This window comes from Galeopterus variegatus, unplaced genomic scaffold, assembly GCF_000696425.1.
Source record: "Galeopterus variegatus unplaced genomic scaffold, G_variegatus-3.0.2 Scaffold4907, whole genome shotgun sequence".
Taxonomy (NCBI): Eukaryota; Metazoa; Chordata; class Mammalia; order Dermoptera; family Cynocephalidae; genus Galeopterus; species Galeopterus variegatus.
In genome coordinates, this window is record NW_007731018.1 from 135,382 (window position 1) to 154,104 (window position 18,723).

The 18,723-nt window shown below is 52.9% G+C and overlaps 1 protein-coding gene across 1 annotated transcript in view; it reads right to left on the reverse strand.

Moving 5' to 3' along the window:
* Positions 1 to 9,509: 9,509 nt before the first annotated feature.
* The window catches only part of LOC103603992 (carbohydrate sulfotransferase 15-like), a 14,931-nt gene continuing 5,717 nt past the window's right edge, over positions 9,510 to 18,723 (reverse strand). The window contains exons 3-4 of the mRNA XM_008588574.1: positions 13,859 to 14,006; positions 9,510 to 12,096 (exon numbers count right to left, since the gene is read on the reverse strand). Of these exons, the coding sequence (XP_008586796.1) occupies positions 11,906 to 12,096; positions 13,859 to 14,006 (339 nt within the window). The 3' untranslated portion in view covers positions 9,510 to 11,905. The remainder of the gene's footprint in view (positions 12,097 to 13,858; positions 14,007 to 18,723) is intronic.

The following is an 18,723-nucleotide window of genomic DNA, read 5'->3' on the forward strand; positions in this document are numbered from 1 at the left end:
GGCTTCTGCTCAGGGCCAGAAGCACACTCCTGCCTTCCAGGTGGATGCGGGACACGGAAGGGTCGCAGTGGAGGGGGTTAGTGGCAGCCAGGTGGAGTCCTGCCCCAGCAGCCCCTGGGAGGCCGGGCACGCGGTGGGGTGCAGGAGCGGGGAGGCGCTGCTGTCCTGCCAGTTCTGCTGCTTCCACGAGGGAATTGACCTTGCAGATGCCACTGGGCCGGACCTTTGCCCTCACTCCCTGCAGGAGCGTCGCCTGGCCTCCCAGCCCCAGACTCCGGCCAAAGGCACTCAGTCCAGCCACCCCACCTGCCTCCTTGGAAACCCTTTTCAGGGACTCAGAATTGCAAAGCCAAGGTTAGGATTCAGGTTCTGGAGACCAGCAAGCCTGAGATAGAGGACCAACTCTGCTCCTTACTAGCTGGGGGCTTTGGGCATGTTGTGTGGCCCCCCTGAGCCTCAGTTCCCTAACTTTTATAACGATGGAACCAGAACAGAGATAGAAGCTCCTCCCAAGTTTGTGGTGAGGCTCCAATGAGTTGCCTGTACATGCCCTTCACGCAGGACCTGGCACTCACCCTGTGTGAGGTAATAGCGGGCAGCATATGACTCTTTTCATCACTTTTACTGCAGGCGGGTGCTTACCTGGACTCCCCAATTGACAGATGTGTCTAGGTCCCCAAAAGTGCTCAGGCGTGCTCGACTCTCCTGGCTTTTGGCCATTCTGCAAAACGCCCTCCGGTCGATTTTATATTTACAAGTCTGTTATGTTTGTTCCCAAGACATTTTTATGCCAGTTGTTCTTAATATTATAAATACACAATTTTGTTAAATATTACATAAACCAGCAGATTTCAAACTGCTCAGTCCTAAGACTCCTTTACAATTTTAAAAATTACTGAAGATCCCAAAGAGCTTTTGCTTATATGGTTTATATCTATCAATACTTACAATATTAGAAATTAAACTGAGAGATTTTTGTCGTTCGTTTTTGGTTTGTTGGCAGCTAGGCGGTATGGGGATCCGAACCCGTGGCCTTGGTGTTATAGCATTGTGCTCTAACCAACTGAGCTAACCATCCAGGCTGAGAGATTTTGAAGCACAGGAATGCACACGCACACCTTCCATCAGCTGTCGGAGTGGGCCGGGGCCTTGGGAAATCTTTACCCGTACTTTTGTGAGAAAATGATTGTAAAATGACATCTTAGTGTGATCATGAAAATAGTTTGGACTTGTGGATTTACTGAAAGGGTGACAAGGGTCCCTTGAATCCCTGGACTGTCCCCTTGAGAACTGCTGATGTAAACTGATGAAATATGAGAGCAAAAAGAGAGCTGCCCTCTGAAAAGCTTTGGAAAGTCCAAGCACAGATGAGGGAAATAATCTGGCGGAAATAACCACACACATAGTACAGGACTCTGCCCCAAGGCTGTTTTGCAAGTGCCTTCCGGTTCTCATGTCCCTTTAGAAAAACTGAAAATGGAAATCAGTGCTGATTTATCATGGTGTGGTTTCTGCAGCAAAGATGACCCAACACTCCCATCTGCAGACACATGCTCAGAGAAAGGTTTTAGCCCTATATCAAAAGACAGACAAATAAATGTACTTTAAATATTATAAGTAAAAATAAAAAATGCTTAAGAAATATTTATGTGATTAAGTAGGATTTCTCCACCTATCCAACTCGCCCAACTAACTCAATACTTACAGATGCTTCGAGAACATTGACCGAATCCAGGCATACACACTATGGTACATGCCCACTCCACCCTCAGGCTGGATACCAGCTCCAAGCCTAATCTTTGCCTTTGACCCCCCCCCCCAATTGCTTGCCACGTGCTTGTTATTCACAAACATGGGACTGGAAGTCAGACTTGCTGGATTCCAACACTGCGTCCAGCACTTTGTGGCTGTGTGACCTTAGAGAAGTCACCTAATCTCTCTGAGCCCCAGCTTCTGCCTCTGTAAAATGAGAAATTAGATATAAGCATGCATGCACACTAGCTTTCAACAAAGGTCGGCCACACTTGTGGTTGTGGTAGGTGCCATCATTACTGATGTCACTATCCCACTGGTGTAGTGCCTCTGAAATGACCCCTCACTTGTCCATCCCACTCCCAGCCCTTGGGAGCACTTGCCTGGACCATAACAGCACCCATCCTTGGTCTCCCCACCTCCAGGTGCTGATGGTTCTGATATTTGCACAGGGCCTGAGTTCTCCTGGGGTCTCCCTGTCACTTCCTTGGGAAATTGATCCTGATCCCCAAAGTGAGGTCACCTCCCGCTGGTCCACGCTGGAGGAGCACCATCACACCCTCATTTGCTCCATGTAAGGTTGTTGAGTGACGGCTGCGTGCAGGCCCTGATCTGGGCTCAAGGACGCGGTCATGATCAAAGTCCCTGCCTCGTGGAGCTGACGTTCCCGCAGACAGAGGAATGATAAAGCAGTAGCAAACACATCAATGACATGTTTTCAGATGACGATTATGTGATAAGTACTGTCAACACTATCAGGTGGGCGAGGCTGGCGCATGCAGGAGCATAAGTGGCCAGGAAAGGGGCTGCAATGAGGTGAAGGCACCAGCCTTGTAAAGGTCTGCAAGGTGCACCGGGGGGCAGCGAGGGCATGGGCCCGGTGCAGGGAAGGCTTGATGTGCTTGAGGGACAGCAGGGAGGTCAGAGTGGCCGCAGCTGAAATGGCTGGGCGAGTGGGGACAGGTAAGATCTCAAAGGTCAGCAGGGTCGGGCAAGAGCTTTGAGGGCCATGGGCAGGTCTTTGCATTTTATCCTAATGAGCTGGGAGGCTGGATAGGGTTTCAAGAAAGAGCGTGGCATAGGTAGAGGCTTTCAGGGGAAGAGGGGAGGTGGGGCTGCCGGAGGGCCTTGGCGGGGTTCTCACCATCGCACTGGTGGGGGTGGGAGTGTTACATGTAGGTTTTATCATTACTCAGGTGTGGTAGGGCCGTCAGATCAGGAGACAACTGCTTCTGAAAAGATAGTTTGCCACTTACAGTTCCCAAGAGGAGGGGCCATGCCACACAGAGCCACACAGGACAGGGAAGTCCGGGGGCGGGTCAGGAGCAAGGGGACAGGTGAGCGAGAGCCATTGCTGTGTTCACGGGAAGGAACAGGCAAAGCAGGGTAATCGGGTAAATGGGTTTGTGACTGGAAAGTTTGAATAATTGTGTAGGGCTCTGCGGTGTAGGGACTGTCCACGTTGTCTGGCACCTGGCTCTGGGGTGACTAGGGAAGTGGGTAGTGGAAGAGCTCAGTACAGGAGGTGGCTGGAGGTAAAGGCTTTGGATGGGCTGGTTTGCATATGAGAGGTGTGCTCGGAGGGAGTCATTTGCTATCTCTAGGAATAGCTAGTCCTGGGAGAGTTGGCGAGATCCCAAGATGTCATAGTCGTGTAAAATATAGAAAATAAAAAGCATGACTAATAGAGGCAGATGGTGAGGAGAGGTCAGGATTAGAGGGCAGAGCTGCAGAATGGTGGATTCTGTGAGAGGGGAGGAGAGAGGAACGTGAGAGGGTGACTTGGGAAGGGGTGGTGTGCGGTTTGGTCAAGGTGGTCGGTTGGACACGCCCCTGAAGTTATCCGAAGGAACAGCTGAGCGGTAGGAGCAGGTTACGGGGTCAGTATAGAGAGCAGTGGCCGGGTGGGAGCTCAGCAGTTTGCCCTACACAGGCTGGTCACTGAGACTGACAGGGGACCCGTGGGCAAGGGGCTCCTGGGGAGGGGCAGGACCCAGGCGCTCTGGTTCAGTCACTTATGTTGGAGATGCTGCCCATTATCCCAGTGCATGCACGTGCCTGTGGCTCAGGGCTGAGGACTGAGCTGTGGGCACCCCAATACGTCAAGGTCAGGAAGAAGAGGAGGTGCAGCCATGGAGGCCGGAGGAGGATCAGGAAGGACTCTCGTGAGCTGAAAACCAGGTGAGAGCATTTCAGGAAAGAGTAGTCAACGAAGTCAAGGGGCCAAGAGATGGGAGTGAGGACGGCATTTGCAGGTGCACACGCGCAGTCGACTTGACAGGGCACACTAGCTCTGGGCCTCACCTGAGCGAAGTGTTACCCACCCCCGAAAGAATTCCTGTCTTCTCCATATTACCAAAAACTCGTACTGAATTATTATATTTTGAATTCCATCAGTAAATACTTGTGGAAATTTGTTTCTGTTACATTAGTACCTAATATCTTCCATTTTGCCTCTTGGGCCCACAAAGTCTAACATATTTACCACCTGGCCCTTTAGAGAAAAAATGGGTGAAGGAGACATTCTGAGAGTGCATGGGGGGCCGTGAGCCTCTGGGGACCCAACACAGGGTTGCAGTGGCTTCCATACGATTGGAGTCCAGAGCCTTGGAGGGCAGGGCCTGAAGCTTGCTGGGATTGGCCCCCATGCTGCTTAGGCAGAACTGGGCCATCAGTTTCAGGCCAGCCTCCCCATTGGGTGACATAGAGAGTGCAGCAGCTGGGACAGGTGGAGGCCACCCAGGAATGTGCTGCTGTCCCCAGAACCTCTTCTCATAACTGTCGCAGTTCTGCATTGCTTTGGGTAATTCTCTGATCAATAGTTGTCCATTTCTGATCAATATCTGCCTGCTGCACTAGACCCCAGCTCCACATAGGCAGGACAGGTCTGCTCTTCCGGGGACCTCCAATACCAGGCACCTCCAATACCAGGCACCTCCAATACCAGGCACGGGGTCAGTGCTCCACCAACACTCATTGGAAGAAGGACTGAAGGAATCAATGAATGAGCCAGCAAACAACCCCTCAACCTCCACCCCAATACCTATCCCAGTGCCTTGTGCAAAATAGATGTTCAGAAAATATCTGCTGAGAAAATTAAATTTTGACTCTTCGTACATTCTCTAGCTAGGGTGTGTACCCTTGGTGCCTTTGAGGTCATTAGGCGGGGCTGAGCTCATGGGGCAGGAAAGTCCACTTCTGATGTGACTCAGGTCTTAGGGGACTCATTGCTGCAGCTAGCTCAGCACTGCACGCCCCCGAAGCCTGCCTATGGTGGGAGGCCTACAACTCACTCCAGCCAGGCAAGGATGAGAACACCTGGGCCAGCAGGAGTCTCAGCTCAATGAGGCTTTTGGCAGAAGAAAGTCACATTTACTTTCCTTTGTTTTCCCCTAGAAGCCCTGGTCACCACTTAGACCCCGGGATGGGTAGGTCTGCAGAAATGCCTGGTCCAGGTGACCCCAAAAAACCACTGCCCTTTCCCAGGGGCACTTGAAATGGGGGCTGAAAGGAGGGCAAAATAGTCCTGACATTCAAACCACAGACAGGCTGCTGAGGATGGAGAACCTGGGTATGGAGGCGATACAGCATAGTGCCATGGTTAAAAGCATTGGCTTTGAAGTTAAAAAGTAAAAAGATCTGAGTTGACCTGGGGATCTGAGCTGTGTGACCTCAGTCAGGTGTGCACCCTCTCTGATCCTCAATTTATACTTGTTAACTCTGACACCCACTCATGAGCACAGCAGACCTGGGATGCAGAAAGGGCCACTGGTGTCCCAAGTTATGGAATGGCTGTCCCAGGCCCTCCACTGGGGACCAGGCCTTCAATCCAGCTCATCTGGCTGCAGAGCCAGAGCTCACCCCCTCCACACACTGCCCCTTTGGGAGGCAGGGTTTGGTGTGTGCAAATCAGACTGTCCCTTTTGGTGGGAGAATGGTTGAAGGAGACGGCTCTTTCCTCAGGAGAGGTGGGCCGGGGTGGGGGGAGAAGCTGAGCATTCCCCACCTGATTCCCTGGACCAAGCCTTGCTCTGCTCTGCCAGGAAGGAGGCTCCCCAGGGAGTGGAGCATGGAGTCCCCACCACATGGCTTGATTGCGCATTCTTGGGCAAGTCATGAGACTCAGGAAGGCCCAGGATTCAGCCTTGGCCAAGATCCGCCTGCTCCTGGATCTGACTTCAAAGGGGCCTCTCAGAGTACTCAGAGCTGAGGGTGCACCCAGAACGCTCCCAGGAGCCCCAGTGGCCTCCGTGTTTGACGAGGAATCCAGCCTCCCTTGTGCTGCCGGCCCAAGCAAGGGCTCTCCATTGCAGGAGAACAGGCCCCTTTCATATTCTCTGGGTTCAGATGCGGCATCAGGCCCGCACAGGGCTCTCAGCAGATGCTCCCAGAACACAGCGCACTAATTCTCCTCCTTTCTCTGCTGTAGGAGCCACAATGGAGAACACAGGTGCAGGCCTGAGCCGGTCCAGCGCACCCCACAGCAGGAGGACACAGCACTTGCAGGTGCTGATCGAGGGGGCGGTGTTGCTCCTCCCCACCTGCCACAATAGCCTGAAATTCCACCATTTCTGCCTTTGTGCTCAGTCCTTAGACCACACAGACTCTCCAGGGACAGTGACCTATGCAGCCCCAAGGATCCCCGGGCCACCATAGTTCTCCATCCTTCTGCACCTGACCAGGAACAAGTTTGCAAAGCAGGAGAAAGGAGACGAGTGAGGGGGCTGGCAGGCGGTGGGGTTGGGGGGTGCTGGGGACAGAGTCACAGCTGATGGCACGGGGCAGCAGGGCTTTGGGAGCAAGGACAGGGCAGAGGTTGTGCAGGTGAGTCCAGCCTGGGGCCATCAGGCAGGACTGATGCAAGTGAGGTCGCAGGTCAGCCTTCCAAAGTGCGTAAGGCTGGGAGCCTTGGAGGTCACTGGCCCCCGAGGCTCCTTTGGGGACCAGACAACATTCTATTTTTGCGACTTTCACAGCTACTCCCTCTGAAGCCTGAGGAACTCAACAACAGCCAGACTTCAGAATCTGGAAACTGCCCATATGGCTGACATGGGGCTCTGACAAAGTAACTTGACAGAAATTTTTAAAAATAAAAAATAAAGAGCTATAAGTACTCAAAAATTAGTTCTACCCAGAGCTGGAAAAACGGTACCCCTCTTATGCACAGGGGATACATTTCAAGACTCCCCTGGATGTCTGAAACCTCAGATAGTACTGAGCCCTATGTAAACTGTTTTTTCCGGTGCATACAACCTATGGTAAAGTTAACTTATAAATTAGGCCCAGTAAGGCAGCAATAACTAATAATGAAATAGAACAATTGTAACGGCGTACTGTAATAAAAGCCACGTGAATATGATCACTCATGTGGTCGCTCTCGCTCTCACAGTATCTTACTGTAGTCCACTCACCTGTTTCTGACCACGGTTGGCCGCAGGTGACTGAACCCATGGAAGTGAAACTGCAGATAAGGGGGCGCCGCTGCAGCCCTGAACTGGCTGGAGGGGCCTCGGCTCAATGAAAGAAACCAGGGGATTTCCTTGGGAGAAACACACCACAGAAGGGCTTGCGATTTGCACCCAGGAGAAGGGTGCCTCACCTCCCTGCCCCCGCCTGTCCCACTTATTCCCATCACAGGGCCCCGCCTGAACAGGAGGACTTGGCATCTCCGAGACCATAAGCTCGGTCCTCTGCTGGGCAGCCGCCTGCCCACTGAGACCTGCTGGGGCCCCAAGGGTAGAGCCATAAGGGACTGGCCAGTGGACACCCACTCCATCCCTTGCTTGCCAGCCAGCTCACTGGACCACCCTCCTGTGATCAGCTGAATAATGGCCCCTAAAGATGTCTGTGTGGTGACCCCCAGAACCTGGAAACACATTTCCTACAGGGCAGAAAGGACTTTGCAGTTGTGATCTTGAGATGAGGATGTGGCCTGGACTACCTGGTGGGCCCAGTGTAACCACAAGAGTCCTTACAAGAGGCAGGAGGGTGAGGGTCAGAGATGGCAATATGACCACAAAGCAGAGGGAGACAAAGTCAGAGAGAGACCTGAAGATGCCACGCTCAGAAGATGGAGGAAAGGGCCACGAGCCGAGGAATGTGGCGGCCCCCAAAAGCTGGAAAAGGCAGGGAAACAGACTCCTCCCTAGGCCCTCCAGAAGGATCCAGGCCTGCTGACACCTTGACCTCAGTGCAGCGAGACCGATTTCAGACTTCTGGCTTCCAGAACTGCAAGATAATAAACTTGTGTTGTTTTAAGCCACTGTTTGGGGTAATTTGTTCCAGCAGCCACAGGAAACTCATACAGCTCCCAGGGCCAGTGCTGCTCCTGCAGATGCAGCTCTGGCCCACAGGAACTAATCTCTCTCTGTTGCTCCCCAGGGAACCTCACTGGGTGAAGTTCTGGGAAAATCTGATTCATCAAAGTGATGTTTTCCTACCACAAGCTCTGCCTCCCCCACAGGCAGAGTGACTGCCCATGGGGTGAGATTTCTGGAGCAACAGAAACATACCAGCCCCCACACACCACCTCTCTACCTGCCCCCCACAAACCCTCCACTTGAGCACACCCATGCTTCCCTTCCCAAGGAGGGTCATTCCGTGGGGAAGGGACACATTCTTCACGACAATCTTTCCTGAGAGCTAGTTTCTGAGTGGGGAGTGGGTGGCCACACAGCAGAGAGGGTTCTAGAGAGCTCTGAGAGAGGAAGTCCTCCTATCAACCCTCAAAGGCATGCCCCAGCTTGTCCTGTGTCCTGGCCGCCGCCCCCACACACTCCCTCTGCCCCGCTCCTCTGCACATGCACGTTCTCTGCTGAGCAAAGCTGCTCCTGGCCCCATCATGAAGTGATGGGGTTCTCCCCATTTCCAGGCCTGGATGCCACCAGCCTCCCACCCCCAAGGCACCACGCTGGGAGGCAGCACTGGAGAGAGTCTCTCCCAGAGCCTCATGCCTGAGACAGTCCCCTGCTATGGGCTGAACTGTGTCCCTTCCACTTCATATGTTGGACTCCAAACCCCAGTGCCTCAGAATGTGACTGTATTCAGAGATAAGGTCTTTAAAGAGGTGTTTATGTTAAAATGAGGGCGTTAGGGTGGGCCCTCATCCAATCTAACTGGTGTCCTTGTAAGAAGAGGCACCGGGGTCATGTGTGTGTGCACAGAGGGATGACCATGATCTTGGACTTCTAGCCTCCAGAACTGAGAAAATACTTTAATGTTGTTTAAACCACCCCATCTGCAGTGTTTTGTTGTGCAGCCTTCACCAACTAATACACTGTCTCCTGCCTCAGGTTCATCCTACCCCAAATGGCAGCCGGGGACACTGAGCATCCAGTGACAGTGACATGCACCCAGAGACACCAGGGGCTCAAAATAACAGCTGCCAGGGGCCTGAAGTGGGACTGCAGTCACCGAACCTTCAAATTCAAATGTCTGAAGACAATGCCAGGCCTGCTGTGGGCTGGGATGGGCCTCCAACCCCACTCCCACCCACAACAGGCTTCGCACAGGGAGTTCCTGGTAACATCTGAATCCTTGCCTCTCTGATCTCGTTTTCTTCTGCTTAGACATTAGCATGATCACACCTCATCTCTCACCAGTCACCATGCCCTAAGTCCCCTTCACCGACAGTGGGCACAACTGGTGTAGGTAAGACTCCAAACTATCTCCACAATTCATTCACACACGTGGGACGCCGTGGAGAGAACCCGCGGGGCCGCGCTTACACTAGAGAGAGGGAGCGTGCACGCTGCAGGTACCAATCACATGGTCCGTCTTTAATCATGTTAAATAGTAATAAAAGTACAGCTCGACTGTGATTCCCTTAGCATACCTTACACGATTAAGGGAGTACAATTTAATACAATCTGGTACACAGCTTTTGAGAACACAAAGTAACTTCAATACCAGGTCGTGAGAAATGCTCCGTTTTGCTTTGGTCTGGGATGACAGGCTAGAAAGCCACTGCTCAAAATGGCATCTGTGCTGCCTGCAAGAGCTGGGCCTCAAATGAGAAGAAGCAGAGGTGACACGCTGCCCTGCGGAGAAAGGCCCCTCGAGAGAGAAACCGTGTCTGCGTGGCATTGGTTGGCACTGACGGGATGGGCCTGCGTGTGTTAAAAAAGATTCGTGTAATCAACCAAATAATATTGGAAATAACACCTTCAGTCACACTTCTGTAAGAAGCAGAGTTATACCACATGTTACTCACATGCACAGGAGTGCATAAGAAAAATCCCTTGTAATTATGGTTGGTGTGGAATAGCAAAACATGTGCTGGAAACGACAAGTTAACTGGCAGAGAAATTAATCTATAAAAGGGGTTATGTCCAGAGCAGAGGAGCCTCGTCGGCAACAGAACTGAAGGGAATCCACTCAGAAAATGCACCCACACACACACATGCACACACGCACTCTGTATTGCAAATAAATACACACACACACACACTGAAGTGATATCTCCCTAAAGCATCCTTGTGCTCAGGCCAGATTTCCCAACTGGCTGCTGCTCCAAGTGCCGGCTGCGAGATAAAGAGGGGATTGTCCCTGAAAGTGGGTGTTTAGGACACACAGCCCCTTCAGTAGCAGAAATAGCCCCGCCTTGCCAGTGCTAGGAGCCCTCTGCATGCCTTCAAATGGGCTGTGTATCCATCTCTGATGGCAGAAGAAAAACAGTGCCAGGGTCGGACACCTGAGCACCTGCAGATGGACCTCTGACCACCGAAGCTGGTCTGTCTCACACACGCAAGTTACAACTCAGCGGGGAGGTGTTTGCACTTTCTGACTTGGGTGGACGGTGTCTCGACCTGGGAACTTTCGTTCACAGGACACTTCCCTGGACAACACTCGAGTGCAAAGCTCCGTCGAGTTCCCACCAGAGGCTGTGTGCCAAGTGGCCCAAGTGTTCTCTTCAATCTTTCCCATGACTTTCAAGAAATGGCAAGACCTTCAGCCCTTCCATCTGGCCCAAGCTGCTAAGTGGCCCAAAAGGTTCCATTAAGGACACAGCTTCTTGCGATCTCGTTCTGAATCTCAGCACACCATGTTCAGCCCAAATTTAGTTTGTCATTGTGTTTCTGAATCAAGACCCAAGTATCTTGTAGTTCCCTACCCGAGGGAGGATCTTCGACCACGCACAGTGGAGAATGGATAATAAACTCACTCCGGTAGGAAGGCGGAGAGGTGGTGCCTGCAGCCGGCCAGCACTGAGCTTTTACACATCCTCCAGTTCTCTGATGACCTTGTGCACATGGTGAGAGCTTGAGTTAGCTAGACTGTCCATGAAGTGTTCGATTCCTTGCAGTTGCACTTTCTGGCATGAACAGCAAATGTTTCTTTTCTGATTATAAACTGAATTTCTTGAGAAAACATCTAAAGAGGCAGAAAAGAGAGCGAGGGCTAGTCCCATGTAGAACGTGGTTTATTTTAAACACATTCATTTTCTATGTTAAACATAACTGAAGTCTACAAGGACAGAATGGGAGGAGGTTGGGAAGATGAACGTGCTGCCAAAATAACCAACTTCTTTTATTCTCTCGGAAACAGTGAAGTTGACGGGGTTTATATATGAAGAGACTGATGGGCTGACTTTGGAGAGAAAGGGAAAAAGAAAACAGAAAGATGACTCCATTCCTGAGCCTCGATTCTCCACCCAAATGACCTTCGAGATCTGAAGAAGAGTGTTTCAAAACTGAATGTAAATTATGTCAGTTCTCAGAAGCCCTGTGGCGTGACCTCTGGCGTGCCTAATCGGATCCCAGAATTGCCAACTCCCAGACTCAGGCTCTCCCGAAGGCAGCGAGGCTGGCAGCGACCTCCCTGCAGCCCCTCTCTGCACCCAGAACAGTGCCCGCCTGCATCACCCTGGAGCTCTGGGCACTCTTGGAGCAGAATTGAATTCTTGTGGAAGTGGAGCACGTGGTGGCCTCAGACGGAGGAGCCCAGTGAGGGGTCAGCGGCTGGCCTGACCACAAAGGAAATTCTGGAAGGGATAGAATTCACACAGCCCAGAGAGGGAAAGAAAACTGCGTCCCCAGAGGTTTTCTCCATCAACTCCACCAAGGAGCACATCGCACCTCCACAAAGAGAGATTTTTAAAATCATGGCAATGCTGGAATCAGTGGACCCAGGGCCTGTAGCAGGACCTCAGCCCTCACGTGGTCTTCCATGCAAAGGCCTCATCAGCAAGAACCTGCGCCAGCTTGGTGTTGAAAGGCCCGTAGAAGTCCTGCAGAATCTTCTGTGTGATGGGCCACATGGGCCCCAGGTTCCGGTCCTCAGGGCGCCGTGCATTGGATGCGGGGCTCTTTGTCATCAAGGCCTCTTGCTTCGCACTCAAGGGCCCTGGAATAAAAGGAAAAAGGCAGGAGTCAAGCCAGGAAGTAAAAGAACTTTGCAAAAATCCCAGCTATGCTTCATGTTGAGACGGGAGTTTCCTTTAGGAAGAATGTGTTTGGGGATTAAAATTCTTTGGCTGGGCCCACTTTGGAGGAGCTGAGGGAGGACGGTGGAAGTCGGACTGTGAAGCAGCACAGAGCTGCTCTGGCCGGTGCTCAGAGCCCACCCTCGGGGAACCCCACGGGCACTTCACGCTGCTGCAGCGTTCACCTGAAGCTTAGAGGATGGGTTCACTTCCAATTGTCCCAAATGGGCTACTTTCCACGGCTGTCAGCCTGTCCTCAGATAACTGTGCCTCCCGCCAGGCACAGTCCATGGGCTTAGATTTTCCTGCTAACTGGCTGCTGGAATATTCTGCCACAGTCATTTCTACTTTGGCTGCTGAGGCAAAGGGCCCGTGGCTGAGCACATTTCACCCTGTGTGTCCTGCTGTAAGGTGGCCTCGGGGAGGAGACCACCTGTGCCCAGAGACCCCACTGGCTGAGCCTCCACCTGCAGCAAGGATATCAATGAGGAGAGGCCGCAGAACAAGCTAGCAGGGGCTGCCACCTCCACACCCTGGCCACTGGCCCACACTCCTCTCACTGGATTCACGCACCAGATCACTGCCCAGGCCTCTACCCCGGGCTCTCGGGATCTGGCCAAAATCCTTCATCCATGCACAGAAAAAGCATGTCCCAGAGTCCCAGGTGACGGGAGATACAGAACTGGCCTTACTGCCCACCTTAGGGATGGAAGATAAGCTCATTAGTGAGACAGAATACATGTGCAGCCAGATCAAAGACAAATGGCCCTTGGCCTTAGAAGGGAAAAAAGTAATCACACTCCATCATATGACTAGCTCTCCAGGAAAAGGAGAAACAAAGTCAAATGATGAGAGGGTCCCAAGTCCCAGTGGTGGGCACATACATTTCAAGAAATATTCAATTAACAAAGCTCCCAGGCGAGGTCATTAGGGCTGCAGCAGGTGCTGTGGGAAGGAATGTGGTTTGCTCTTGCTTCAGCCTTTCCGCCATCCTTCAGCATGGCCAGCGGCGTGGCCTGCTACCACAAAGTGCCTCTCAGGACTTTGGCTGCCAGGTGTCCCCAGGCTGAGGGCAGGTTCCCTTTCCCCTGAGGCACAGGTGCTGTGGCAAGCAGCCAAAATCCAGCCACGTGGCTCTGACTCCAGGGGTCCCCAACAACACCTGCAGTGGGGCAGGTTGTCTGTTCCCTCCTCCAAGCCTCGTGTCCTCTGCAGGACTCTGCTCCAGCCACCACTGACATCCTGTCAGTCCTTCAAAGCTCAGCCCTCAGACCCTTTCCTTCCATGAAGCCCCCCACAGTCCCTTCAGCAGCTGGGATCCCAGATCATCGGTGCGCACCTGCGGAGACGATGCTCACCTTCCTCACGTCATGCCACCAGTTCCTCGGTCAGTTCAGCTGTGTCTCCCACCTCTCCCTCCACTAGACTGTAAGCTCCCACTGGGGAGGCCACCTCCTGTTCCCCAGAGAACGCCTTACCATGCTGTCCACAATGACCCATGTGCAGGTGGTGCTCAATAAAAACATCCTGAACTGACCTCCCTTAGGGAGACCCTGGGCCTGCCACTTAAGCCTATCCCTGGCCATTCTACTAAGTCTGTACTTGACCCAGAGAGCTCCAAAAATAGCCAGCATCCACGGAACCCACGCTCCGCCCCAGCGGTCGGAAGCACAACTCTCATACCGAGGTTCAGGAACTGGAAGACCTTCTGCATGGTGTACTTGACGTTGGAAGCATGATCTTCCAGGCGGAGAATGAGGAACTGTTCTTTCTTAAAAACAGTGAGCCAGTCCAGAAGGTAGACGGCATACAGCCCCACCTGGAGCCTCACCTAGGACCAAACAATGAGCGCGTCATTTCAGGAGTAATTCCTCCAACACTGTAAGGCATTTTCCAAAAGTATCACAGCCTTTCACTGTAAACCAGCACGTGAGAGTTACCCTAGCAAGCAATCGCCTTCAGACACTGGATTTTAACACAGTATGTTCTTGCTTCTTCACAAGGGTTTCTGTGCTACACATGCAAGAATTCTTACCCTTAGAGTTGCATTTAATCCCCACGACACCTGTTGGCTGTTCCACGCTACCATTGCACAGGTGAGGCCTGAGGTGCAGGGAAGTGGTCAAGGTTACACTGGCCAGCGGTCCACATGTTCTTTGCACAATGTTCTGGCTGTCTCTCTGCTCCCAGCATGAGCCCTATACCCAGCATCCAACAGGCTGTGAAACATCAACCCCAGATGCCTCAAAGACAACCCAGGTGAGTGAACAGCCAGATGCCTGGTGTGTGTGAGCGTCCGTGGCCATCAGGGTGCATGCGCATCCTGACGCCGTCAGCGCTGAACAAAGCCGAAGATGCACACTTCAGCTTAAACCCTTTCTCCTTCTACCCACGCACTTTCTGGGTCTTCATCCGTCTGTTTCTTCTCTCGTGCCAGTCATCGAGCTTCTGTAGTGAAGACTGAACCACACCCAGAGAGCGGTCAGGCCTTTGACCTCGGCTCCTGGGAAGTGATCTCTGGGACCCTGCATGTCCTGCCTGGAAGGAGTGTCTTGTTTGCCAGGTGGCTTTGGCCATGGACAAGCTGACACTGATTTATGATGGGGCTTTGAGCCATACAGTATCAGTTCTGACCTCTGGAAGGACTAAAGACTCAAGGTCATCCACGCAGGCAATATGTGATCAAGCCTGACTAAGAATTCTGGACACCAAAGTCTTGGATTGGTGACACTCTGTGAGTGCTGTCACGTGGCATGGCCAGGGGGCGTCAGCACCCATCCATGACCCCTCCTGGACTCTGCCCCGTGTGCTCCTGCCCTTGGCCAATTTCAATCTGCTGTGATCAATTATAATCATGAGTGTAACAGCCTTCAGTGTTTCCACGAGTCTTTCTAGAAAAGTACTGAGCCTGAGGTGGTTTGGGGACCGTCCCTGAATCAGCAATTGCTGTTTCAGAGTGAGGCGAGCTTGGGGACCACTCCCTCTCACTGCAGTTCTGTCTCAACTCTGGCAAGGCTCCAAGAAAAAGTGGCCCCTTCCCTTCTGCTCTGAGGCCCCGTGTCCAGGGCTTCTGCTGCGCCCCGCTCTGCCTGTCCGTGGTCTGCCCAACTGTCTCGTCCCCACCTCTTCCCGTTTGGCGTGGCCACCTCTTTGTTCATGCCCTCGACACCTACCTGGACGAGGACACTGCCTCCCAACTGGTCCTCCCATCTCTAGTCTCTCCACTGCCGTCCCTCCCCCCGCCACCAGCCAGGGCTTTCCAAACCAGTGACCCAACTGTGGCCAGCCCTGCTCACGCCCCGTGGCTCCCCCGTGTAGAACAGCCTTGACCTGGTCTGAAATTCCCACCGCCCCCCAGCTCCTCCCCTCAGTTCCTTTTCTGAGGCAGAAACTCTCACATCCATTTCCTTTTCTGCCCAGCTGGACCTTGAGCTCTTTGAGAACAGGGACACGGCTTTTCCGTCACCCCACCCTGCACAGCGCCCGTGCCCTGGCGATCAGCGCATTCTCTGGTGGAATTGCTGAATGCGGTGTTACGACGCCACGATGAGACATTTGACAGAATATCTACAGACACTACCTTGTGTCGTCTCTTGCTATTCTTTTTCCATTTCATTATGTTTCTAACATGCAGGAGGATGGGAGGAATAAAAACAATGAAAGGGGATAGGTTGACTCCAACATTCATTAGCTGCCTCCAAGCCTCACTGGGTCGCGACTTTATATGCCAGCTCATAAAACAGACCTCAAGCTGGGCCAATGCTAAAGAGAAAACGAGCACGTGCAGTCTCAGAAATAAATACGTGTGTCGCCTCCGACACAGAAGAGTCACCATGAGAACATCTTGGGGTTAGGTCCTCAGCCTCCCAGGCTTCTCAGTTCTCTCTCCCCGTCAGGCACACAGGCTGCACCTCCCCCTGGGAGGGAGACCAGTCTGGCGACGTTGACCTCTTCCAGAGAATCTGCCTTTGCAACGTGAGAAACTTCCAGAAGGAAAAGAGCCAGGTGTTTGTGACAGGATCGGAGTTTTGTTTTTTGGGGTTTTTTTTGTCTTTTTCGTGACCGGTAAGGGGATCACAATCCTTGGTGTGGTGTTGCCCACACTGCGCTCAGCCAGTGAGTGCACCGGCCAGTCCTATATAGGATCCAAACCCGCAGCAGGAGCGTCACTGCCCTCCCAGCGCTGCACTCTCCAGAGTGCGCCACGGGCTCAGCCCCAGGATCGGAGTATTTTAAAGCAGCCGTAGTTGTCCCTGCACCTGGCCGTGGGTGACAGAATATTTCTCTGAAACCTTGTTTGCTCTCTTGGGAGAGCCCCCTCGGCTGCCCCCAGCAAGGCAAAGACCTGCAGCAGGATCTTCCTTAGCAGGCAGGGCTGGTCCAGACAGGGGAGGAAATGGCAGGGGCCAGAGGTGGGGAAGCTTCCTGGTGTCCCGAGGGGGCTAGCTCCCCTACCCCTCAGCCCTCTCCCGCTTGTCCACACACTCCAACAGCCCCTTCAATTCCCACATCACTCCCCAGCCCCCTCACCAGCCAAGGAGAGCCCTGGCCACCTCGAGGGACAGTTTCTGGTGGACGCAGTATCACTGCCACCCCGTGCACCAGAAAGACAAACCACGCAGCCCCACTTTTTTATCACCTTTTCCCAATATGGAACAAAGAATCAAAATAGAACAAAAATAAAAAGAATATTTAGGGCCAGTGCCCAATACATTTAAAATTAGAAAATGTCAGAGCTGACTCACTGATAAAAACACAGAGGCTCAGGAAGGGGCAGAGGCCTGCCCAGAGTCAATGGTCAACACGCGCCAGGGTTAGGACCTGCAGCCAGGTCCCTCATGCACGTGGGGCTTGTTCCACCAGGCCTACACCATGCTGAGCCCTTCTGTCCCCCACTAGGGACTTCAGTCAGGCATCTCCACCAAGCCTCCCCACTAGTCTCTCAAGCTTCCTATTCATTCATTCTTTCATTGGGCAAATAATCTGAGTTCATGCTGTGTGCCGGGTACCCCTTTAGGCAATGCAGACACAGTGCTAATTAGTGGACATGGCCTTGGCCTCATGGGGCTTGCATGGAGACAGAGCTGAACTAGTAAAGAAACAGACACTGTATCTAAAATCGCCCATTGTGATACGTGCCATGAGAAAACCAATAGGGTGGAGAGAGAGGACGGAAGGTCAAATTAAAGCATGACCTGAAGACCTGAAGCCCTTCAGCAACAAGGAGAAATGCGTCCCAGGGAGAGAACCGGGAGAAGGCTCCAGACTCCTGGTGGTTCTCAAACCTGTGCTCACACCCTCACCTGTGCACACACGCCCCCACCAATGGGCCCCACCTGCAAAGCTTCTGATCGAGGCGGTCTGGGGAGGGGCCTGAGAGTTGGCATTTCTGGGAAGTTCCCAGAGGCTGCTCCCGCTGCTGGTCCAGGGACCACACTTTGGGAGCTCCACTGTGAGGCAGGAGCTGGGCTGGGTTAGGACCTAAAGGGAGAGAACGTGTGCAGAGAGCAGGGACGGAGAGGGAGGGGCTGTGAGGACGGGAGGGGGCGCCTCGGGACGGCAGGGCACGCCAGGGTCTTCACGTGCCTTAGAAGCTTCCCTTCCAGTGCTGTGGCTGAGCTGGGGTTCACAGCTGGAGGGAAATTTGCTTCCCCTCCCAGAAATGAGGATTCACCTCTAAGAGGAGGGTTTGCATTGCTTTCTGCCTGTCTGCCCCTCCTCCTGAGCATGAGCTCTCCAGGAAACTGAAGAGATTAACAGCCCCGATCCTTGACAGCCACAAACTTCCTGTCCACTGATCCTGCCTCTGGGGATCTCCCTTTGACCAGAGGCACCTGCTAAGCTTCTGTCTCATCCTCAACAAAACATATAATTGAATTTAAAAGCACATTCCTCCTGCTGGCTCAAACCTTTGCTTTTAGGAGCCTGCTAGGGAGGGTGGAAACCCCTGAGTTCCGATGGTTATCGGACCTGGGATTGAACCCTGAGTCTGCCTGTTACTAGCTATGGGTGGGAGAGGTAACCTCTGTGAGCCTCAGTGTCCTCACTTGTAAAATGGGAATGGACTGCAGAGGATCTGTGAGGACTACACGAGACAAGAGCTTCGGACGATGCCCTGCAGAGTCAGTAATGAACAAAGGTTAGATCCCTTCCCTTGTCCACTGATGGAGTTTTTAAACACTGTTTATCAGGAAGTTTCAAGCACACATGAAAGCGGAGAAGCAGGATGCGGCCTATAAACTCACGGACCGGTCTCGACAGTGTTCTCACGTTCACGGCCAAAGTGCTAGCCAGAAGCAGCAGGGAAAGGGCTCAGCCTCGCTCCTCTGTGGGAGGAAGTGGCTGCAGAGATCCTGCCTCCAGGAAACCCACTTAAAGACAGGCGGGACGCACCCCCAGCCTCTCTGCCCCTGGCACCAGCTGCACCGAGAGAAGGGGGTGGGGGTCTGGCACGCTCTAGGGGGTGCATAGCGCCTGGTCACAGACAGGCTGCACACTTACATCAGACATTCGCTCTTCCTCGGCAAGAAACACAATTTAAAACTATG